The sequence below is a fragment of the Mya arenaria genome, chromosome 8 (assembly GCF_026914265.1).
Source record: "Mya arenaria isolate MELC-2E11 chromosome 8, ASM2691426v1".
NCBI lineage: Eukaryota > Metazoa > Mollusca > Bivalvia > Myida > Myidae > Mya > Mya arenaria.
In genome coordinates this window covers 36,039,024-36,064,540 of record NC_069129.1, presented here as the reverse complement: position 1 = coordinate 36,064,540, position 25,517 = coordinate 36,039,024, and the positions used below count along the sequence as shown (strand labels likewise).

The 25,517-nt window shown below is 34.3% G+C and overlaps 1 protein-coding gene across 3 annotated transcripts in view; it reads left to right on the top strand.

Moving 5' to 3' along the window:
* The window catches only part of LOC128244642 (nucleolar protein 9-like), a 111,283-nt gene that overhangs the window by 3,371 nt on the left and 82,395 nt on the right, over nt 1-25,517 (top strand). For all 3 annotated transcript variants that reach the window (XR_008262960.1, XM_052962661.1, XM_052962663.1), the window contains exons 2-4: nt 7,241-7,705; nt 9,795-9,902; nt 10,770-10,911. Coding sequence is in view for 2 of the 3 variants with exons in the window: in XM_052962661.1 (XP_052818621.1) it covers nt 7,241-7,705; nt 9,795-9,902; nt 10,770-10,911 (715 nt within the window). In the remaining variant the exon portion in view is untranslated. The remainder of the gene's footprint in view (nt 1-7,240; nt 7,706-9,794; nt 9,903-10,769; nt 10,912-25,517) is intronic.

The following is a 25,517-nucleotide window of genomic DNA, read 5'->3' as shown; positions in this document are numbered from 1 at the left end:
ATACGACAATAAATGCACAGATAAAATAGTTCCTTATTTATATGTTTATTTTCTATCTTTTCAAGGTCAAGAATATTATGAATACGTATTTTTGCATACAATGTGTGTTTTCGGTCTGTTATCGTGGTGTATTAAAACGCAAAAACCCTGGCGTTTTCGGTAGAAAACGGTCATTATTCAGTAAATTCACGTGCCGTTAATGCCCGGTTTTTTGTTTTACATATGCGCTTTCAGGGCCCGCATCATAACAATGAAGGCTGAGCGACCTGGTTTCTGACCGAAAGTTGGTCAACGATGCAAACTTTTGCACAAAAACATATTTTAGAATATATAATGTAGCTGCATACAAATACCAAAACAAGAAATAAACCACAAAAGTCATATAACTTACATATTTTCTGCTGAGTTGTCTTTTCCTGGCAAGCTGATGTGTTTACCAAATAGTTTTTTCTGCAGTTGTTTTGACTATTAAAAGCACTAAATTATGTCTAAAACGACTAACTCCTCCGAACTTTTAGTTATTTCTGTCGATTTTATTCAGAACATACGACTTATATGGACATGATTCCACTATGTCTTATGCAATGAACAAAGAAATTTCAAATATTTTTTTATCTGATGCTGAAGATGCTGTACATTTTATCAAGAACATGTTTACAAAATTTTCAGGCTTAAATTAGTTATCAAAACAAATAATGGTTAAAGTAGGACTGCATAGGTAATTAATTGATTACCCAATAGGTATTGTGTGTAAATAATCCCAGTAATCCAGTCACTTTTCGAAAAACAACACTTTCAAAACGAATGAACACTGCAAAAAATGGCGTCGAAACAAAATGCAGCTGCCGAGTTATGTTGCGGCCCGAATCGAGCTTAATGGTCATAATCTTAAAACAGCAACAAATCGGCTGTCATTTCGGTCCATGCATATTTCATTCAATTGTCCATATAATCCTGACAACATGGCGCTCAGGGGGGGGGGGGGCATAATGTTTGACAAACATCTCTTGTTTAATATTCCAATAAATGTCGAAAACAATAGTTCTTATGAAGGAGTTTAATTTGAAAGAAATGAGCATAAAACACAGTAAATCTGTTAGAATTCACCAATCATTATTTTTGCGCTTTCTGTTATTAAATACACGGTTACAATCTTGCTATCAGTTTCAAATGTGTGGAAAACACCTCAGTGCTGTCTTTCATTTCAAAAACATCAATAGAACAAACTATTACAATGGTATGGTTGTTTGTTCGCACTTGACCACGTGTTTTAATACTTAGCTAAGGGTGTTGACATTTTGAGAACATTCACGCATACCATAACATTTATATCATTGCTGTTTACGATACATCATCAGACGACGACGAAGGCGAATTTGAGGACTTAGAGAAAAGCGTCACCAGGATGACAGAATAAAACAGTTGTTTATTACCTGTGCTATTATTTGTGCTACAATTACTTTTCGTGCGCAGTGTCTAATGTATAAATTTACATGAAATAAACAAAAAACAAACATAAATTAGTGTTTTTTTTACCTGTTTCCTCACCATTTTTTTGTCTGCGTCCTATTTATGCTAGCATCCTATACATAGTTTAATACGGTAATTCTTTTGAGCATGATTAATGTGCAGACAAAAAACTATAACAGGGTTCACATAGACTTGAAAACCACTTGAATTTTAGGCTGCTGGATGAAAAGTCCTTAAATTTGAAAAAATAACTCCTTAAATCTACTTGAATTTTATCTTGCCTTGCAAACTGCTTGGAAAGTGCTGTATTTTCAGAAGTAGTCCTGAATTTCCTTGTTTCTTTAAAAACCTTATTAAAAGGACAGCTAAATGTTTGACACTGATTGTTAATATGTCACAAATATGTGTTATTTAGGTAGCTTGCTTTTTATGATAGTCTCCGAAAATGGGTGTTAATATTTGTTATTTTAGATAACCCTTGAAAATCAAATAAAGGCCCTTGAAATCTCCTTGAAAACTCATTGATTTTTTTGGCAAGTGTGGCTGTATGAACCCTGTATAAGCACATATTTGTGTTTTAGGGCCTCTTGTGTGTCATCATCATATTCATTTGAATGGGAGCTGGAAGCTCTCAGTATTTTTGACATGACCATCCACTCTAATTTTTGTCACGACTGTTTGACATTTTCTATACTGCCTACCAAGATTTATGTCCCTGGTCCCTCACATTGAACTGTGTGCATGGGCTGTTTTATGATTTTTTGGTAGGAGAAAATACAGTGGTTTTGAATTGACCATGAGCTGAAATTCCATTTTATATCAATTGCTGAAGAAAGCTTGGGCCCAAGGTCCTCAAACTAGGAAGGCTGGTTGGTCATGACCAGTAAATGAACAATATTGATTTTGAGGTCAGTGGGTCAAAGGTCAAAGTCATGGTGACCTTGACACGAAAATCTGTTTATTATTATTAACTGATGAACGCTGGTGACTACAGACCTCAAACTTGGTAAGCAGGTTGGCAGGTATAAGAATTTTCTATGGATCAGTGGATTTAGGTTTGCAAGGGCCATTTTTTAGATTTATGCAAATCCGAGGATTTTGGGGTGTAAGTGGCTTATGTAAAGAGCTAGCTTTGGATTACTGTTGAAGGGGATTGGATCAAAGTCAAGGTCAATATTACTTAAGAAAAAGAAAAATGGTTTCCACCCATGTAAGAGCTTAAGTAAGAATTGAATTGGATAGTGATGAAAGTTGGTGTGTAATTAGCTTATGTGAAGAGCAAGCTTTTGATTGTGTTTGAAGGGGTCGGGGTCAAGATCTATATAACTGTTACTAAAGATAGAAAAATGGTTTCTGCCTAATTACCTAGGTAAGAATTGATGGATAGGGATGAAATTTGGTGTTTGAAGCTTAGGCCAAATAAAAAAATAGGTCTGTTTCAGGTTACCTGACTGACCCTATTTTTTCCCGCCGACCCTAACCTATTTTTTCCTTGATAAAAATGTGATTTGGGTACGAAAAGCATTTGTTACGAAATGTATGTACGTAAAGTTGACAATATTAGAGTTGGATTTCAAAATGTATTTACCGTACTTCACCTTAGAGTTCGGACACCTTAAAATAATTAATTTTTCGCTCTCCGAATTCCTAGAAAATAACCATTTTTACATTTTATCTACATGTATGGTAAACCTGCCTTTTTTCTTCATGTCTGCATTTTACCACTTATTAATTTATCCGTAGTTATCAATGGTTATTATGCATATAAGTCTAACTCCTTTATCAAGTTAATTAAAATCCAATTCAACACCATTTTATACATGCATTGAAATGAATAAACACCTTTTATCGGCTTCAGATCAAACAGTCACATTGTGTGACGTCACATAACTCTCAGTTATACCCACAAGGATCTCATGGAGAACATGGATATTGTTATGCAGGATTAATGTGTCTGGGTGGTGTTTTCGATTGTAACTTAAGTATTGAATTTCTAACTTTAATTCATCACATTAAATAGTTACCTGTATTACTGTACGATTATTGCTTCATAAAGTTTTACAAACATGTCATGTCTGTGTTTTCTTAATCTCTTGATTGCCCTTGTTGTTTCTTTAATCTTCCATTAAATATATCACACATCCTTTTCAACAGGCAATAAATCGTTTAGGATGGGTAGTAACTAATGTAGTGATGTATATGGTTAGGTAATCTAGCCAGGCATTGTAACGATAAAGATCAATAATTTTTGTTTGTGAGATTTAGTAACTGTAAAAGTTACAATCGATGTCCTTTGGGTGTACGAAAATTAGGTACCTAAAATAAATTATTTTTATGCCCCCACAAAGTGGCGGCATATAGGGTTGCCCTTGTCCGTACGTACGTCTGTCTGTCTGTCTGTCTGTACGTACGTACGTCCCGAAGATTGTTTCCGATCTAATTCTTGAAAACCGTTTGTCCAATCCTCACCAAACTTTAAACACATGTTTGTGACCATAATATCTTGATCAAGTTCGATAGTCATGGAAATCGCTTTAGTCATTTAGGAGTTACGGCCCTTTTTTGCCAAAAATACTTCAAAAATATATGTTTCCAATCTAATTCTTGAAAAGTATGTGTCCAATCCTCACCAAACTTTACATACATGATTGTGACCATAATATCTTGATCAAGTTCGATAGCCATGGAAATCGCTTTTGTCATTTAGGAGTTACGGCCATTTATTTGCAAAAAAAGACTTGAAAAATACGTCCCGAAGATTGTTTCCGATCTAATTCTTGAAAACTGTTTGTCCAATCCTCACCAAACTTTTAACACATGTTTGTGACCATAATACCTTGATCAATTTCGATAGCCATGGAAATCGCTTTAATCATTTAGGAGTTAGGGCCCTTTATTGAAAATAATAATGGATGTCCGAATTTTTAGATTGTCCGAACTCTAAGAGGAATTACGGGTAGTTTGTGCTTGTGTGGCAGGTATATTTCAATTTTTGAACTATATTTTCTTGTCAGATACAAATGTGTCAGATACTGACTTTCGGATTGATAATGTCAGACTTAAGTGTGCAATTTCGGCAATAAAACCTGCATGTAACCTTGTTCTTCAAACCTGAACCCCCAGGTCCTCTTGACAGCATTGAGGTTTCCTTGGCTGATGGCTTATATGGTAAATTTGCCATCCCACTCTTCATGTAATTATGTTACAGGGAGGTTTGCATTCTAAAGAGGGTGATTGAAAGCAAAAGGGTGCATAAAGAAAAGTAAAACCGTTCCTGGAAAGTCTTAAATAATAGCAGAGTGGTGTACCATAACTTGGTTGAAATCCAACCATCATTGTCAAAGTATTTAACCAGAAAAATAAAGAATGTTTCCTTTGAAGCATGGAACATGTTTAAAAACTACTGATAAACCTGAAAATTGATGACTTTTTTTTGTTACTTTCTGAGTCAACAGTTACTGAAATCAATATATATAAAAAAAAATATAAAAAAAATATTCCGACCTACATACCCTATTTTTTTTGGCAGTGTTACCTGAAACACACCTATTTTTTAGCTCTACTGGCCAAAGGCCAGAAGAGCTTATGCGATGGTAATGTGTACGTAGTATGTGCATCCGTGCGTCAGTGCGGTCGTGCGTCCGTGCGTCTGTAAACAATTGCTTGTGAACACGATACAGTCTTCAGTTTTGATTGTATCTCGATGAAACTTGTACAGTATATAGATATCCATTAGAGCTCGGTTCCTTTCGAAAACCAGCCAGATCCGTCCATAAATGCCTAGATTATAGGCCATGAAAGTTCATGCGTCCATGCAGTCGTGTGTCTGTAAACAATTGGTTGTGAACACGATACAGTCTTCAGTTTTGATTGTATCTCAATGAAACTTGTACAGTATATAGATATCCATTAGAGCTCGGTTCCTTTCGAAAACCAGCCAGATCCGTCCATAAATGCCTAGATTATAGGCCATGAAAGTTCATGCGTCCATGCAGTCGTGTGTCTGTAAACAATTGGTTGTGAACACGATACAGTCTTCAGTTTTGATTGTATCTCAATGAAACTTGTACAGTATATAGATATCCATTAGAGCTCGGTTCCTTTCGAAAACCAGCCAGATCCGTCCATAAATGCCTAGATTATAGGCCATGAAAGTTTTAAAGAAATGCTTTCTATTTTTAGCCAGGTCTGCATGAGCGAATTCTATTTTTAGCCAAGTTTACATGTACATGTAAATTCAGGTCTAGAGTTAAGGGAGACAATTTGCAAGTCTAGGATTTTAAGAGACAATTTGCTTTTTGCTTCTGCAGCTGATTTTGTGAATTACTCTGCCTTGTTCTTGTTGAAAGCCCAAAGGCCATTTTTTAGCTTTAAGTTCTGTAGTTTGCACATTCATCTTAACAAAATTGGTTGTGAATGTATAAGTTATGCACCTGGTGTCATTACTGGCCACACCCAGGGTTCACAGGTTTGGTAAACATAAATCTGGAAAGGTTTGAAAATCTTTTTGTGTGTTGGTGCATCCATCTCAGCACAATTGATTGTGAATGTTTGTTCAAATTGATCAATGTTGTCCTAGGATGCCCTTGACTTTGACCTTTTGACCAACTTTTTTTAACTTCTAAAACTACAGAAATTTTTACTATGAGTACAGTTTTGAAAGCATTTTTTTTTTGTCAGATGACTTTTACTTGGCACATATTAAAATAGTTCATGCAACTAATCTGCTTACAATACTTTCTGGGCTCAGATGTTGAACGTGCTACGTTTTCTGGTAACCCAAACACAAAACATAAAGTATATGTCTGTTGCCTTTTGCCCATACATACATGCTCTGGATTGATATGACCACAAAAGCCATGCCAGTAGAGCATAGGCCCTTTTGGGCCTCTTGTTTATTTGGTCTTATTTAAAGAGAAAGCTTTTGATTGTTTTTAAAGGGGGGGAGGTCAAGGTCACTGTTACTAGAAATAGAAAAATTGTTTCAGCCCAATAATTTCAGTAAAAATTGATAGATAGTAATGAAAGTTGGTGTGTAGGTAGCTTTTGTAAAGAGCTAGCTCGGGATTCCTTTATAGGGCGGTAGGGTCAAGGTAAAGGTCACAGGGTTTCTAAAAATAGATAATGGTTTTCGCCCAAAGACTTAAATTAGAATTGATGGAAACTAAACACATAAGATACTAAACTAGAGTATTTTGCTGTTACATCTAGTAAAGATAAAGGCTGGTACTAACTCGTACCATTAATTGGATATAATTTCTGATAGCCCATATAGGTTTTGACCTTTTTTTGTTTCATTGAGGCGTTTCTAGTTTTTACTTCTCTCTATAACTTTGTTTTTGAGGTATTGATTTCAACTGTTAAAAGAAAAATTATTTTGTGTTTGGTATTTTTTGAATTATTGCCTTATTTTGTTTGTGGTATTTTTTAAACTATAACCCTTTTATTATTTTTATACTGATTATTTTACTTTTCTTCATATAATGTTTTCTACCCTGCCACTTGGTGGTTATGGGGGCTATATGGTCAGGTAACCATACATAATTTTTATTTTGGCCAGATTTATTTTATTTTTGCTCTACATACTTAATCTTTCAAAATTTACAAGGTGTTTTCGATAAAAATAACTATATACATAAATAACTTGCATTTCCAGAATTCTGACACAAATGTTTAGAGCTGACAGAGAAGCTTAGACAAGGTTCAGGCATGATATATTTTTGAAACTTACCAGTAGTTTTATGTTTATCCATATCTAATTTTGTTTCAGGTCATGTGATTGACAATGTGTTCAGCCAGTTGACAGGAGAAGCACTGGACGTGTGCAGAAACCCTGAAACAAGTGCAATCATTGAAAGTCTTCTTGTTTTTGCTTCATGCTCCAACATAAGGTCTCTTGTTGATGTATTTTCAACAGACTGGATGAGTATTTGCAAAGACAGATGTGCTAGTCATGTTGTTCAAAAAATTCTGTTAGTAACTCCTAAATTGGTTAGTGACAAAATTAAAAAATTGGATGATGAGAAATGTGAAGATGGTTCTGATGAACTGCAGTTGATTAATAAGTTATTACATCTGTGTGGGGAAGTTCTGAGTAATGTAGAGGACAGTTTGAGAGATGTCCATGTTTCCCATGTGTTAAGAGCATTGCTACAGTTTCTCGGGGGAACATATGTAGGAGAGAAAGTTTTGAAAAGCAGACAGTCCAGAGATTATGGAAAGAAATATAACAAAGGTGATAACAGATGTCTGAAATCATTTGATAAGAAAAACATTAAAATTTTGTCTACCATCCTTTTTAGCTTGACTATTCGCAGAATAAGGAGGCTTTAATACTCACTCCAGCTTCGATGTTCGTGTCCGGTTCAAGTTTAAGGGCAAGTTGGCCTTTTCACTTAAAGCTCCAATACCCTTCATTCAATCGACTTAATACTTGACACATTTGTTGAGGACCATCACACAATGAGGTTACATAACTACATGTTATCCTCAATACAAATGATGGCCCCTGAATGACTTTGGAACTTAGTTTAAAGTTTTAGGGCAAGTTTGGAATTTTACTAATAACTTCTATACCCTTCATTCAATTTACTTAATACTTTACACAATTATTGACGACCATTTTCAAATTAGGTAACATAACTCGATATTAACCCTAAATACAGATTATATGGCTCTTGATTGATTTTTGTGTCGCCTGACTAGGCAACATATAGGGGTTACTTTTGTCGGTGGCGTCCTCGTCCCGTTTTTCACTTGTCCCGGGCATATCTCGTAAACTATTAGTGGTATCAACTTATAAATTCATATGTAGATAGATCTAATTGAGGACAAGTGCAGTGCACAAGAACTGTTACTCTTGCTTCCATATTTTTAGAGTTATTGACCTTTGCTTATTTTCATGCTTAAAGTTTTGTTTGGGCATATCTTGTAGAATATAAGAGTTATCAACTTGAAACTTTATATGTAGATAGATCTCATGGAGGGTAAGTGCAGTGCACAATAGCAGTAACTCTTGCTTAATTAGCTTTAGAGTGATTGCACTTGTTAATATTCATGGTTAAAGTTTTGTCCGGGGCATATCTTGAAGAATGTAAGAGGTATCAACTTGAAACTTCATAACTAGATAGATCTCATTAAGGGCAAGTGCAGTGCACAAAAACTGTAACTCTTGCATCTATATGTTTTGAGTTATTGCCCTTTGTTAATTTTCAAGCCATGTCAATAATGTCATTGATTTCAGTATTTATTGTGCGCATTTTTGCTTATTTAACCAATTGCTTGCTCCTGGCTTAACGTTGTTACCTTCAGTTCAAATGCCACCTTCACTTGAAAGTTAAATGGCATCATCATTGTCTATAAATAAATAAAATGCCAATCTAACAGCTATAATGTCGACAGTAAATAATTCGTCAGGCAACACATCTGGCTCGCGGAGTTCTAGTTTCTTGTTTTTATTGCTTTTGACAGGCACATTTTTATATTTTAACAGGTTTTTACAAAGGGAAACCTGGTTATTAGAGTAATGTGCATTCTCGTTCCAGGGGTCTGACGCCAAACTAACTTATATGGTATCAAATATTTTAAGTTAGGTTTGATATAAAGTGACCAAACTTGGTATGTAGGAAGATTTTACGGAAACCTTTCATGGGATTGCATTTATTGCCCCTAGTATCATGGTCAAGGTCAAGGTCACTCTTGCTTAAAATAGAAAAATGGTTAGTAGTGAATAATTAAAGTTAGGTTTGACATATTGTGACCAAACTTGGTGTATAGGAAGAGTTTATGGAGCCCTTGTATGGGATTGCGCTTTGGGCCCAATATGGTCATGGTCACTGCTACTAAAAATTGATAACTGTTTGGTACTGAATAACTTAAGTTAGGGTTGACATATAATGTGACCAAACTTGGTATGTACGAAGAGTTTATGGAGGACTTCCATGGGATTGTGTTTGGGGCCCATAGGGTCATGGTCACTGTTACTACAATAGAAAAAGAATTGAAACTTGATTTCACAACAAAGGCTGAAGTTCTTCTGTCAATCATTAAAATCTTGTTTTTTTTGCATTGAGGGGTTTCTTGTTTGCATTTATTTTTAGACACATATTACATTCATATTACCTTTATTTCTAAGACAAAGCAGCCTATAGTCGAGCACGCTGTCCTACGCTAGCTCTTGTTTTGAAAAGTAATTAAACTGATGATGTTCCTTTCATTAAAAGCATTTGAAAAAGGTATGCCATGCATGAATTTAATGGGTAACCAAAAATGAATGGTCTCTCTAGTTCAAAGTTTAATTTTTATCCTTTTTGTCTTTTTTCCAGATGCACAAAAGGTAGATATCGCCTTTCTTGATTTTGATGTGCCTGTTGTATTTAAGAAGCAGCTGAAGTCCATGTACAAAACTTTGTTTAAATTGGAAAATTTTGGTGGTAAATATTGTTTTTTTTATCTTAATCACATGATTTAAGATTGAAGTTATGTGAGGCTATTGCAAATATATTTACATATTCACCTTAGCTCGTGTTGCAATCAAACCAAAAGCTTGTAAACATGTAAATAAGTTTTTTTGAAGCTACAGCAATAAAATTTGGACCATGTGTATAGTTTTAAAAACAAATATCAACGTTGTCCTTGGATGACCTACGTTCTTATTTTGAAAGCTACAGCAGTAAAGTTAGGACCATGTGTACAGTTTTGAAAACAAATATATCTAAATTGTCCTTGGATGACCTACACTGTGACCTTTTGACCTACTTTATCATTTTTGAAGCTCCAGCAATGAACTTTGGACCATGTGTACAGTTTTGAAATCAATTATCAATAATGTGCTTGGATGACCTTAACCACTACAACATTATGACAATACTCCATTGGAGCAATGTAGGGCTAAAGCACATAAATTTGCATATTCGCTTAGCTCTTGTTGCAGTCATACCAACAGGTTGTGAACATGTAAATTAGTTATTACAATCTTGAATTATTTTATTTTTTAATTGTTTAGCACTCAAAATACTTAAGTTATGCATATATATTTAGCTGTCAGTGTGAAAAAGTAGTAGAATATTATCATTATAACAGTTAGTTCTGTTTAAATGTATTTATATGAGTGCTTTTATGATAATTGGATTGTGCAATGTCAATTTTAGAGTTAATATACATTTTTGAGGTCACTTCCATCTGCAGAGGCCTGCAAAGTAGTTTACAGCCTGAATCAGTCAATAATTCAGAGAAAGTTTGCACAAGCAATTTGGATAAATGTTTTAAAAGCACTTTCACACAATATTTGTACATTTCAGTTTACATAACAGACAGCAAAGCTAGTCCAGTTCTTCAAACCCTACTGCTAGTTTTACACAAGTCTGACACTGAACTATGTCAGAAGGCCATCCAGAAGGTCATCAAGAGGTCAAGGATTAAAGATGACTCAGACAATGTCAAGTTAGTATCTTTCAAATGTGCTTGCCTTTTCAAAGCATCCCCCAGAGCCTGTTATTATGCAATGGTAATGTGTACGTCGTATGTGCTTCAGTGCGTGCGTCAGTGCGTCTGTAAACAATTGCTTGTAAACACGATACAGTCTTCAGTTTTGATTGTATCTGATGAAACTTGTACAGTATTTAGATATCCATCAGAGCTTGGTTCCTTTCCAAAACCAGATCCACCTATATATGCCTAGATTATGGGCCTTGAAAGTATTAAAAAAATGCTATTTTTAGCTAAGTCTTATTTTAGCCTACATGAGGGAAGTTTATTTTTAGCCAAGTTTACATGTAGTGTTAAGTCTAGGATTAAACGGAGACAACTTGCTTTTTGGTTCCGAGGTTGATTTTGTTCTTGTTGAAAGGCCAAAGGCCATTTTAAGCTCTATTGGCCCAAGTGTCTGTCGTTCATACATTCATCTAAACACAATTGGTTGTGAATGTTTGTTTCAATTATGCCCCTGGGGTCATTACTGGCCACGCCCCTGGGGTTCACAGGTTTGGTATACTTAAATTGGGAATGTTTGAAAATATTTTCGTCTGAACCAGCTATGCAGACACTTGCTATTTTGAATAAGGCATAATTTAGTGGTCCGCTACCATGGTTGTTCAAATTATGCCCCTGGGGTCAAAACAGGCACTGCCCAGGGGGTCACAAGTTTCCTAGAGACTTATATAAGAAATATTTTCAAAATCTTCTTGTTTCAAACCACAAGGCTCATACTTTTGATATTTGTTGTGGAGCATCATATGAATACCGTCTAGCAAAACAGTTGAAATTATGCCCTTGGGCCAAAGCTGGCCCCACCTCTTTTGACGTACTTTTTTAGCTTGACTATTCGAAGAATAAGGAGAGCTATACTACTCACCCAAGCGTCCGCGTCATCGTCACACCTTGGTTAAGGTTTTGCATGTAAGCACCTTTAAGTCATTATTCAGTAAATACATCATGTATTGTATAGAAACTTTAGACATGTATTTCCAACTATCTTATCTACTAAATTAATGAAGTAAGATAACACTTATTTGAATTTAATGCAAATAATTGGCCTTTATTATATGACTTAGAAATTCTGGTTGAGGTTTTGCATGTAAGCACACATAGGTTGATATTTCAGCAACTACTTGATGTATTGCATTAAGACTTTATACAATGTTATTCAACCATCCAACCTACTTAATTAATCAAGTAATATAACTCTAGTTTGCATTTAATGCAAATAATGACCTTTTATTATTTGACGTAGAAATTCTGGTTAAGGCTTTGCATGTATGCACACATAGGTTAATATCTCAGCAACTACTTGATGTATTGCATTGAGACTTTATGCAATGGTACTCAACCATCAAACTTACTAAATTAACCAAGTTACCGTATTATACTATACATAGTATGCACTTTTTTACCCCAGATTATTGTTTTCTAAAAATTGCCTGCGTCCTTTCTATGCTATTAGGATTTTATCAGTTTTTCACAAGTCCATTTTAGGCCGAAAATGTCGGACCGGAGACGAACACGGTAATGGTAAGTACCGATACTGTGTCCACCGAAGAGAACAACTGACCAAGGTAAAATCACGCAAGTTAGCACACCGAGAAATATATTGAATGTTTACTTTAAAATGAATTATTGAGAAATAAATTGAAAACAAACACGAGTGTTTACTTTTTTACGAAAGTTACGCTACTCACAAAAACTCGATGTGAGTCAGCACTTTAACTGGATTGAGTTATAACGGCAACGGAAAATCGGGAAAGGAGGTAAATATCAATTAATCGTTGTTCATGATTTTAATGTTTCAATATTTTACAAAACATTTTGTTGCATGTTACTGTTTTAAAATATTAATAAAAGAATGTGCATAACGCAAAGTAGCATTATTGTCACTATCAAATATGCGAAGGTGTGAAAAGCACCCGCTGTCTGTCATTAGAAAAACATCAATAGAAAGAACCGTATGGTTGTTTGTTCGCACTTTACCATGTGTTTTAATACTTATCTGAGGGCAGGGTTTCCGCCAGGCCTTTATGGCCTGCGTGCCTTCCGCTGGCAAGGCTAATTACAGACAAGCGTTAATTATGCCGACATGCTTTAATCCGTGCAGCGACAAGCCTTATCAAAACAATCATCATTTTCGACAATACACAGTTTGCTGCGATTGCAACGGTTGCAACGGTTGACTGTCAGTCAGAAGGCGTGTCGGGACTATGACGTCATTTGTATCAATCTTATTACACGGCGGGGAATCCACGTGACCAAATGGTAGGTTTCAGTGCAAGATGGCGTCACCAAAACGCTCAACTCAAGCCGAAATTTTTTAGGAAAATCGCATAAAACACTTAAAGTTTTGTTTAAACAAAACAGGCACATGCATTTGGGAACGAATATTTTAATGATTTTAAAAGATATGAGCACGAAAAGAAAATGATAGGTTGCAGCTCCGATTTTTGAAGAGATTTACCCGTGCCAAATAAAAACGAAGCTTCATAAAAAGCGCAGTGCTGTGCTTTACTCAAAAGCTTTGCAAAAGCTGCGTTTTTTTCATGAAAGGTTCGTTTTTAGTAAAAAAGCTTCGCTAAACCTTCGTCTTTTGAAAAATAGCTTCGTCTTTTTGTTTAAGCCATATTTTCCTTAAACAAAAGCTTCATCTTTAACATATAAGCTTCGTCTTATGCATAAAAAGCTTCGTCTTTGGAGATGGCCATTTATTGGAAAAGACGAAGCTTTTCAACCAAAGACGAAGCTTTAAAAGAGAAGACGAAGCTAATTTTTTTGGATCTTTTGCTTTGTAGGTGCACTTTTTTTGCGTTTTAAGTGTATTATATAAATAATAAGTGCTTTTTCTTAGCTGAAGAATTTTTTCTTTTAAAAATTCTGCATTTCATCTCAATTATAATAATTCATGTTCAAGTTAAGAATTTCTTTTATCAGCAGTAATTTAATTGTTTTAGTTTATCCATGTGTAAATCTACAATAACATAAAAAAAAAAAAAATTCAGTCATTCATCAAATTCATACATTCTATTCCTGATTGAATGAAGTATTCAATCACTTGATGAATGAATGAAATATGGAAAAAAAAGGGTTGAATCCAAAAATAAAATAATACATAGATGAATGAATGATTGATTGATTGATTGCACAAATTAATGAATGATGAATGAATGATAAATGAATGTGAATGTTTGATTGATTTACTGATGTATTGATTGATTAACTGGTGGGTTGATTGATTGGTTGGTTGATTGATTACTGATTGAATGAATGAACGAATGAACGAACTAACGAACGAAAGAACGTACGAATGAATGAATGAAAATTTGAATAACTAATTAAATGAAGGAATGAATAAATAAATTAATAAATGAATTATCAATTAATGATTCTAAATAAAATAAAAATATATAAAGGATATTTTTAATAAATCAGTGCAATAAATCATAATTTTATAATATTATGCAAAATAATACACTTACAAAATAAACAGTTATTAATTGCATTCAACTGAATATTCACAGAATTCATATTAATTCAATTTCTATACATGTTATCATCATAGATCTTAATGCTCTGTTCATAAGCCATTCCCATGATAAGCCATATTTGTACAACAACCAATCAGAATCTCAGAACCAAATTTGAAATAGGGGCGGCCATTTTGTTGGGATTTCAGCAAGAAGGGTTGGATGTTTTTAAAGGAATTAATGAATTTACACAAATAACAACCAAAGATGATTAAAGGGATAAATTAATGATATTAAATTTATGATATAACTATCATAAGATCAGATGAACATGGACTATGATTTGGAATGACAATCCAATCATTTGATGTTTTGTAAAAGATGACATGCAATACTGGTGAGTTCTTATAATATTCTGATCTTATACTTATTTTAGTTGTTTATTAATTACTTAATAACCTCAGTGACTATTTTCTTAAACATGTTGGACTTATATTTCAAAATGATATCCAGCTCATAAAAATATAATGAAATCTATAAGTCTAAGATATAGTTTTAAAACTCATTGATTTCTTGTTTTTACTCTTGGATTAACAGAATATCTATCAAAATTTGCAGAATGTTTTTCCATTTAATGTACATCTGATAAGAATCAGTGTTGTTTTACAAGGGGTAATAAAACTGCCATCTGCCAGATGGCCTACCAGATATTGAAAATTGGATTGATCAATTATGTCAAGTATTAATTAACAATATGGTAGTTCACACTGTGTAATAAACAGAGCTGTTAGGAACCTAACATTTTACTATGTAGTTGACAGTTTAAAAAAATAGTTTACAATATAGGTATCATACTGAAAGGTATGCCTCTACACCAACTAATGGTGTAAATAATTAGAAGATCTAAACAAAAATAAACAATATTAAGTATAAATATTGATTTCAAACATTTAGAATATGCTTCCATGTGGTTAAATAGAGACTATAGTATCAGTGAAAAAGAATTGATATTTAACAATTTCACATTTTAATACAGCAATAAAAGGTCATAATGTTTTGTTTTTATTCTTTATTGGGGAAGTTTATACACAGGTATCAATGGGATATTTATTCATATCATGTGGGAACTAGTGATAAACTTGGCATGGATGTATATATGATATATATTTTATTAATTTTTTTTTTTACACCAGTCTGAGGCTTTTTATCCCCTATAGTATTAGAGGGTTGGAGGAAAAAAAGCAGCTTTTGAGAAGAGCTGCGTTTTTTTGCCACAAAAAGCGCAGCTTTTGCGAAGCTTTCTGCAGTATTGGCCAAAAAAGCGTAGCTTTTGCGAAGAGCTTTTTGCGAAGCTTTCTGCTGTATTGGCCCAAAAAGCACCGGTATTTGCAAAAGCTGCGCTTTTTGCTTGAAATAGCGAAGCTTTGTGCGGTATTGGCCTGAAAAAGCGCAGCTTTTGCGAATAGCTGCACTTTTTCAAGCCAATACCGCACAAAGCTTCGCAAAAGCTTCGCTTTTTCAAGCAAAAAGTGCAGCTTTTGCAAATAGCTGCGCATTTTGGCCAATTCCGCACAAAGCTCCACAAAAGCTTCGCTATTTCAATCAAAAAGCGCAGCTATTTGCAAAAGCTGTGCTTTTTGGCCAATACCGCACAAAGCTTCGCTATTTCAAGCAAAAAGCGCAGCTTTTGCGAATAGCTGCGCTTTTTGGCCAATACCGCACAAAGCTTCGCTATTTCAAGCAAAAAGCACAGCTTTTGCGAATAGCTGCGCTTTTTGGCCAATACCGCACAAAGCTTTGCTATTTCAAACAAAAAAACAGCTATTGCGAACAAATAAACCCAGCTTTTGCGAAGAGCTGCGCTTTTATGTCCAAAAAGCTGCGCTTTTAACAAATTGAAAGCTTCGCTAAAGCTTCGTTTTTTGGCCAATACCGCATCGTTTTGCGGCGCTTTTAGCATTGTTTTGCGGCGCTTTTAGCATCGTTTTGCGATGCTTTAGCGAAGCTTTTTTGGCACTAAGGTTGCAGTTCCATCTTTAGGTTGCCGTCTGGACTGAAGATTCTTTGAATTAGTTTTAGTGTTCAAGCCAAACTAAGGTTCTCATAAAAGTCAACTGATATTTTTCAATACCACTGTTCTTTTTATATAGTTATAACATAATTTAAAATGATAGAATTATTACCGTATTTTCTCGACTATAAGGCGATTCGCTTATAAGACGGCCCCCTAACTTTGCCCATGAAATCTGGTGCTTTTTGTTTCGACTCGCTTATAAGACGGGGTCAATTTTTAAGCAAATCTAAAATGCTAAAATTCTTCCTAATGTGTAAAAATGTTCAAGCTCAACGGACAATTATCGACTTTCGCGGTAACTGTTTTTGTTTTACTCAAAGAAAATGGCGGTCAACTGCGAGCTCTCTATTTGGAGGTAGGTTAAAAATGAGTACATGGTTACGCGTTTAAGTTTGCAGGTCGTTACTTATCGGAATTGTAATAATTAATCAATAACAACATATGTTTGTTTTAGTTTATTTTTTTATTAAAGACACCAATGAAGTTCTTCGGCAAAATAAATGGCTTCAATAACATAACTGTGAAAAGCCGAGGCATGAATAGGTGTTTGTTTAGCAATAATGCTTTAGGCAATATTGTCCCTTGATTGGCGACGAACATAAAGGATTCATATTCGCATTGTCATTTGTTTGCTTAATCAAATTGACAGTTAGATACCTACATCATATTAAGATTCCAATTTATTGATTTGATATATCTGTCAATCTAATTATACTGACACGCTCCATGAGAAAAAATGCAGATATAACGGTACACTGTGTGACGTCAGAGCACGCGCGGTGAAGAGATTTCGTGTTGTTGTTTACTTAAGTAAATTGCCCCATACTTGTATTAGCAGACGATATACTGGATAGACGAATACCCTATGTAAAATTTTACTGATTTTGACTTGAATCTTTTTTTAATATTTTATCGACTCGCTTATAAGACGGGTCCCCTACTTTTGGGGTAAAAATCGGGGCCCAATTTCCCCGTCTTATAGTCCAGAAAATACGGTAATTTAAAATGATAAAATTATTAAAATTCACATCGAGACTACTGTTTTTCTACATTGGATTTTTCTGCTTACACATTGTAAGGTTACCATCATTAAAGATTTGTTTTCTGTGATAAATTGATGTTTAACATGTTTATAGTTGAATTGTTAAATCATTATCTGTGATAAAATCTGCTCATCAATGCGTGTCAATCGATGTTTTCCAATTTTCGATACATCATATGGAATGTATTTTTGTCTTTTAGACCAAAGACACGAATAAGAAAGTCTTTCCCTTCAGAAACCTAAACGAAATGAATGCAGGATATCAAAACAGCCAACCCAAACAAATGGCAGCGATACAACAAAACAAAAGAAGTGTTCAGTGAGCATTCGTTTGGTCACAAGGAAAGGTCAAGACTGGCCTCACGCAGAAAGAAAGTGACAGTACCCACAGACAGAAATGCAATACAAAGGGAAACTTGAGGTGTACGTTGGGAAAAGGCTACACGAAATTTGTCGAAACAGCTTCCAACGAAGATCATCGAAAAAGACTCATGTGTAATTCTCATAACAAAAAATACGACAAATATATCCAACTTTTACTGTAAATATCATAATAAAAAGTTTATTAAACCAAGAAATGACAATTCTCCTTATGGTGATGCCGTTCTTAGATTTGATATTTAACCCTTTAGCACATAGACAAGTGGCCAGATTACACCTCCCAGTCAATAGCCATCTTACTGATAAGCAGTCCTTATCTGCATAGGTACTTTTCTGGATATTTGTAAATGAGAAAATGAATACAGCAGTATGACCTTAAAATCAATGTTACTCCAAATAATTGTGTCCAAATCTTTTTTATGTGAATTCATTTTTTACAGATAATTAAATTATCTAATAAATGGTGTCAATGATGAAATATTAAATTATTTTATTTCAGCTGTGAATGTATTTTCAAGATGGATTTGTAACATTTCTTTGAAATGTCATAATTGCATTAAATCAAAGGGTAATAAAATGCTGGGATCGATCTAATTTTTATTACCCCTATCATAAAAAAGACCCATCTGGATTAAAAAGCCGACAATTTATGTTCTTGTGTATTAATACACAGAAATATGTCAGGAATATCCGATGTCATCCAGCTGAGAGATCCAGTCCAAGGTGTCTGTTTAACTTTATTACCCCCTCATAAAATTGTTTACAAAAAAAGAAAGCCGATAAATGATTTTCCGGTATGAATAAAAAGATCTAGATCAAACAAAACGCTTGCACATGACCTATTTTACAGCCAAAACTATGATGGACATTATATAAGCTTCACAGAAAATTTACCCATCATTTTCTCATTTACTTATTGTTTCTTTTGTTTGTAAACAAAATATTACCTTTAAATAAATATAATCTCAATTGATTTTAATGGTAAACTGAACTGACGTAATATATTTAATGATTTACGCATGAATGAATTTGGGGGAAATTCCATACAGTACTTAGCTCGTGGTCTTATTACGTCACAATGGGATATCACACCTGCGATTGGGAGTATAAACACCTTCTCAATTTAGCAGACGATATTTTCAAGGGAAAATCAATACACAAAAGGTTAAACTTTAATTTTATAAACATCCAGGATATTGTTTACAAAAAGAAAGATGCAATATTGAAATGACCCTATTGAAATATGCGGGCCATGCGTTTACATCCAGTAATGGATACGGTCGGCCAAATGCGTATACATCTGGTAATGAGCTATGTCGGCCTATCTCGTATACATGCGCTAAAGGGTTAAGCTTTAATATATATAATTTATATATATATATATATATATATATATATATATATATATATATATATACCGTATTATATCATGCATAGGACGCACTTTTTTACCCCCAATTCTCGTCTTAAAAATTGCCTGCGTCCTTTCTATGCTATTAGAATTTCATCTGTTTTTTTCCAAGTCCATTTCAGGTCGAAAATATCGGACCGGGGAAGAACGCGGTAATAGTAAGTATCTGTACTGCGTCACCGAAGAGAACAACTAACATAGGTAAAATCACGCAAGTTAACACACGCAGAAATATATTGAATGTTTACTTTAAAATGATTTATTGAGAAATAAATTGAAAAAAAACACGAGTGTTTACTTTTTCATAAAACTCACAAAAACTCGATGTGAGTGCACTTTAACTGGATTGAGTTATAACGGCAACGGAAATCGGGAAAGGAGGTAAATATCAATTAATCGTTGTTCATGATTTTAATGTTTCGATATTTTACACAACATTTTGTTGTATGTTACTGTTTTAAAAAATTGATAAATGAATGTGCATAAGGCAAAGTAGCATTATTGTCACTATCAAATCTTTTCAAATGTGCGAAGGTGTGAAAAACACCCGCTGTCTGTTATTAGAAAAACATCAATAGAACAAACTATTGTGATGGTAATACCTTATGGTTGTTTGTTCGCACTTTACCCGATGTGCCTTCCGCTGTCAAGGCTAATTACTGACACTTAATTATGCCGACATGCTTCAATCCGCACAGCGACAAGCCTTATCAAAACAATCATCAGTTTTGACAATACACAGTTTTGTTGCGATTGCAACGGTTGCAACGGTTGACTGTCATTCAGAAGGCATGTGGAGACTATTGCAACGGTTGCAACGGTTGACTGTCAGTCGGGACTATTAAGGCATTTGTATAAGTCTTATAATATGCGTAAATGTTCTCAAAATTTCAAGACATATATCATTGTTGTGTACGCTAAATTACCAAAATACGACAATAATTATCGAAATACACAAGACAGTTACCAAAATATGCCTTATATACAATTTTTTGTTTGTTTTTACTTCAATATATATGTTATAAATACTTGACCAACCTCAATTTTCGGCTCCGATTTTGACATTTTTTCGCTGCGTCCTATCTTATATATTAAGGGTTTTTACCCGTTTTCTCAACTATTTTTTTGCCTGCGTCCTATCTATGCTAGCGTCCTATACATGATATAATACGGTATGTGTGTGTTATAATATTAATCAATCAACATAATACATTTTGTGTTAATTGTTGAAAAATGCAGATTGGTGCATGTCAAAAGCAACTTCCTATATGAGCTTGTATATTAAGTGTCCATTTACGTTTCAACTTTTAAATCGCTCTTTACATATTACATGTAATACATATTTGGTCACCAGTTCATGTAAGCAGAATTCATGGAAGGCGATGTTTGTCATTTTTAGTTAAGTATAACCTTTAACTTACGTTTGAACAAAATCAACAAATTAAACTTGACTGGTTTTCAATGTCAACATGCATTTTATTTGTAAAAATATTGTTTAATCGCATGATGATGTGGTTTGAACCTAGCTAATGCTTCATGGTTCAAGTTTTATCCATAATACTTCACATAAAAATATATTGGCAGTAAATAATTAAAAATGTTTAACATTCTGATATTATATACACGTGGAATTATTCATTAATCCTATATATATCTTTAATTCATAAAAAATAAAAACAGTTTGTTACATTTCAAGACCTCCATGCATGCGTGTATAAAATATCGGTGATACAATCACATTACATAATTTGCAGTCCAGACGGCAACCTTTATATGGAACTGCAACCTATCTCTTCAAAAATCGGAGCTGCAACCTATCATTTTCTTTTCGTGCTCATATCTTTTAAAATCATTTAAATATTCGTTCCCAAATGCATGTGCCTGTTTTGTTTAAACAAAACTTAAGTGTTTTATGCAATTTTCCTAAATAATTACCTCATTTTCCGCTAAATCCAAGCTAAAATGATAAACGGGACTGTAACCTACCAGTCAGATTTCATACATTTTGGAAACATTGCAGAAGTGTTCTCAATAACGGTTAAAGTTTCAAGGAAAACATGGATATGCTAATACACACTAGGTAGGTGGGCATATGATAGGCAATGTTAAAAATTAAAGAAATTATTATATGTATAACCTTGATTTTCGGCTCGAGTCGAGCGTTTTGGTGACGCCATCTTGCACTGAAACCTACCATTTGGTCACGTGGATTCCCCGCTCTGTATAATATGCGTGAATGGGTGTTGACATTTTGAGAACATTCACACATATTATAAGACTTATATCATTGTTGTGTACGATACACCGACAGAAGACGACGAAGGCGAATTAGAGAAAAGCGTCACCAGGTTAATAGAATAAAACTGTATTATTACCTATGCTACTGTTATTTTTCTTGCGTATCTAATGTATAAATTTACTTGAAATGAACAACGAAGTACGTATCAGTTTGCTATAAAATTCAATATCGCATATTGACCTTTGCCATTTTCACGATCCCAAAAAATTAATCGTCAAAACAAATATGGTGGACACTGGACTTACCATTACGCTAAATTACCGAAATATGACGATAATTATCGAAATACACAAGACAGTTATCGAAATATGCCTTGTATACAATTTTTTGTTTGTTTTTACTTCAATATATGTTATAAATACTTTGCTTTACCAACCTCAATTTTTCGACTCTGGTTTTGGCATATAGTAAGGGTTTTTACATGTTTTTTCAACATTTTTTTTGCATGCTTCCTATTAATGCTACTGTCCTATACATAGAATAATACGGTAGATAACTCTTGTTTGCATTTAATGCAAAATAATTACCCTTTATTATTTGACTTAAAAAATCTGATTAAGGTTTTGCATGTAACCACATTTCAGTCAATATCACAGCAAATACATCATGTATTGCATAGAAACTTTAGATATGTATTCCCAACTATCTAACCTACTAAATTAATGAAGTTAGATAACAGTTTTTTTAATTAAATGCAAATAATGGGCCTTTATTATATGACTTAGAAATTCTGGTTAAGGTTTTGCATGAAGCACACATAGTTTAATATCTCAGCAACTACTTGATGTATTGCATTTAAGAGTTTATACAATGATACTCAACCATCCAATCTACTTAAATAACCAAGTAAGATAACTTAGTTTGCATTAATTTCAAGTTATGGCACTTTTTTATTCGGCATACAAATTCGAATACAACATGTATTGCATTGAAACTTTATACACAAGCTCCCAACCATTCAACCTTCTTAATTCATCAGGAAATATAACTCTATTTTGCATATTATATCATTTTTGCCCCTTTATTATTTGACTTAAAAATTCTGGTTAAGGCTTTGCATGTAAGCACACAGGTTAATATCTCTGCAACTACTTCATGTATTGCATTGAGACTTTATACAATGGTACTCAACCACCCAACGTACTTGAATAACCAAGTTTATTAACTGTATTTTGCAAATAATGGCCCTTTATTATTGGACTTAAAATTCTGGTTTAGGTTTTGCATGTAACCACATTTATGTTGATATCAAATACATCATGTATTGCATTGAAATCTAATCTAATTTTACAGTGGTCCATGTTTTGCTAAAACTTTTCATCCTCACACTGAAAAGCGGCGTAATGGTCGAGCGCGCTGTCTCTGTGACAGCTCTTGTTATTTTTTAAAGCTACAGCAATCAAATTTGGACCATGTGTACAGTTTTGCAAATCAGCATCAATGTTGTCCTCGGATGTCCTTGACTTTGACCTTTTGACTTTTTTAAAGCTACAGAAATGAAATTTTGACCATGAGTACAGTTTTGAAAGCAATTATTATTTTTTCCTTAGATGACCTTTACTTGGCACATATTAAGATAGTTCATGCAACTAATCTGCTTACAACACTTTCTGTCCTCAGATGTTGAATGTGCAACGTTTTCAGCTAACCCAAACACAAAATGTGAACTATATGTTTGTTGCCTATTACCCATACATACATGCTCTGGATTGAAAATGACCACAAGAGCCATGCCAGTAGAGCATAGGCCCTCATGGGCCTCTTGTATTAGGTATACAGCCTGATGTACTGGTCGTTTAATGAGATTGTTCAAACTATGTTTCAAAGTTGAAAAATGGCCCCACCTCAGGGTTCCAGGTTTAGTCCATCTGGGGTTGAAATTCATACTCTCATGAGTACCAGATTTCAGTCAAAGTAGTTTGTTAAACATACCTGCAATAATTTACAAAATATTTTCATGATAATTCAAGTAAGAATGTTTTAAAGTTTGCGTCTATTAACAGTAAATACACTTTCAATACACTGATATAAAAGGGAAAAACTCTGTGAATTAGTTCTCTTTATGGCCTCATTGAATATACAGTGAAACAGCGATCGTTCAAACAGGAGGTCATTCGAGAACTGGTGATCAGTCGAGGTTTAGTCCCATTTTCATATAAATTATACTGACAATGGATCGAAACCTATATAAGTTGAGGACTCGACCACCATTGCCGGTCCCTAATACACAATTCATGTGGAAAACCTTCTGATTTCTTCGAGGTCATAATTTCACACCCAAAAGCGTGTTCCTAAATAAACAAGCAAATGTCAGGTGTTAAAAGTTTCTCAAGTTGTAAAAATTGCAATGACAGATCCGGAATTTCGATAAGGTGTGAAAAACTGAGTATCACTGTTTACTTATGCCCTCTTAATTACTTGATAGGGGCATTTGAGAAAATAATTGTGAGAAGTTAATGATGAAAATTGAATTGTGAGAAATGTAAATGAATAATAAACCATAACGGTCCAACATCAGAAACTCTGAAATGAAATATATTGATATTTCCTCTGCATAGCTAAGTAATATTGTGCAAGTTGACCTTATCAAGCATCAAATTATGCGGCAACCACCAACTTTCATAGCAAGCATCAACATCCTTAATAATCACTGACTTGTTGGTCATTTTAATCAGATCAGCGATAGGTGGCCATATTGGCCCTCTTGTTATCCCCCCCCTTAAAAAGCGAGGGGATATAGTAATGGTAGGCGCGATTCCGTGTGTGTGTGTGTGTGTGTGTGTGCGTGCGTGCGTGCGTGCGTGCGTGCGTGCGTGCGTGCGTGCGTCCGTCCGGCCCACATTCATTTCTTTGCATCTCCTCTTACATTTCTCATGCGATTTCTACCAAACTTTCACAGATTGATGATTATAAAGTGAAGCAGCGCATATTGTCGGGCTTTCCCGATGCGACTATTTTTGAAAGAGTTATTGCCCTTTGCTTATTTTACATTTAAAATTGGTTTCTTCGCAACTCTTCTTACGTTTTTCATGTGATTTCTACCAAACTTTCACAGATTGATTATCATTAAGTGAAGCAGCGCATATTGTCGGGCTTTCCTGATTTGACCATTTTGAAAGAGTTATTGCCCTTTGCTTATTTTACATTTAAAATTGGTTTCTTCGCAACTGCTCTTATGTTTTTCATGCGATTTCTACCAAACTTTCACAGATTGATGATCATAAAGTGAAGCAGCGCATATTGTCCGGCGTTCCTGATTTGACCATTTTTGAAAGAGTTATTGCCCTTTGCTTATTTTACATTTAAAATTGGTTTCTTTGCAACTCCTCTTACGTTTTTCATGCGATTTCTACCAAACTTTCACAGATTGATTATCATAAAGTGAAGTAGCGCATATTGTCCAGCTTTCCCGATTCCACTTTTTTTGAAAGAGTTATTGCCCTCTGCTCATTTTACATTTAAATTGGTTTCTTCGCAACTGCTCTTAAGTTTTTCATGTGATTTCTACCAAACTTTCACAGATTGATGATCATAAAGTGAAGCAGTGCATGTTGTCGGGCTTTCCTGATTTGACCATATTGAAAGAGTTATTGCCCTTTGCTTATTTCACATTTAAAATTTGGTTTCTTTGCAGTTTCTCTTACGTTTTTCATGCGATTTCCTCCAAACTCTCGCAGATTGATTATCATAAAGTGAAGCATCACATATTGTCAGGCTTTCCCGATTCGACTATTTTTGAAAGAGTTATTGCCCTTTGCTTATTTTAAATTTAAAATTGGTTTCTTCGCAACTGCTCTTATGTTTTTTTTCATGCGATTTCTACCAAACTTTCACAGATTGATGATCATAAAGTGAAGCAGCGCATATTGTCGGGCTTTCCTGATTCGACTATT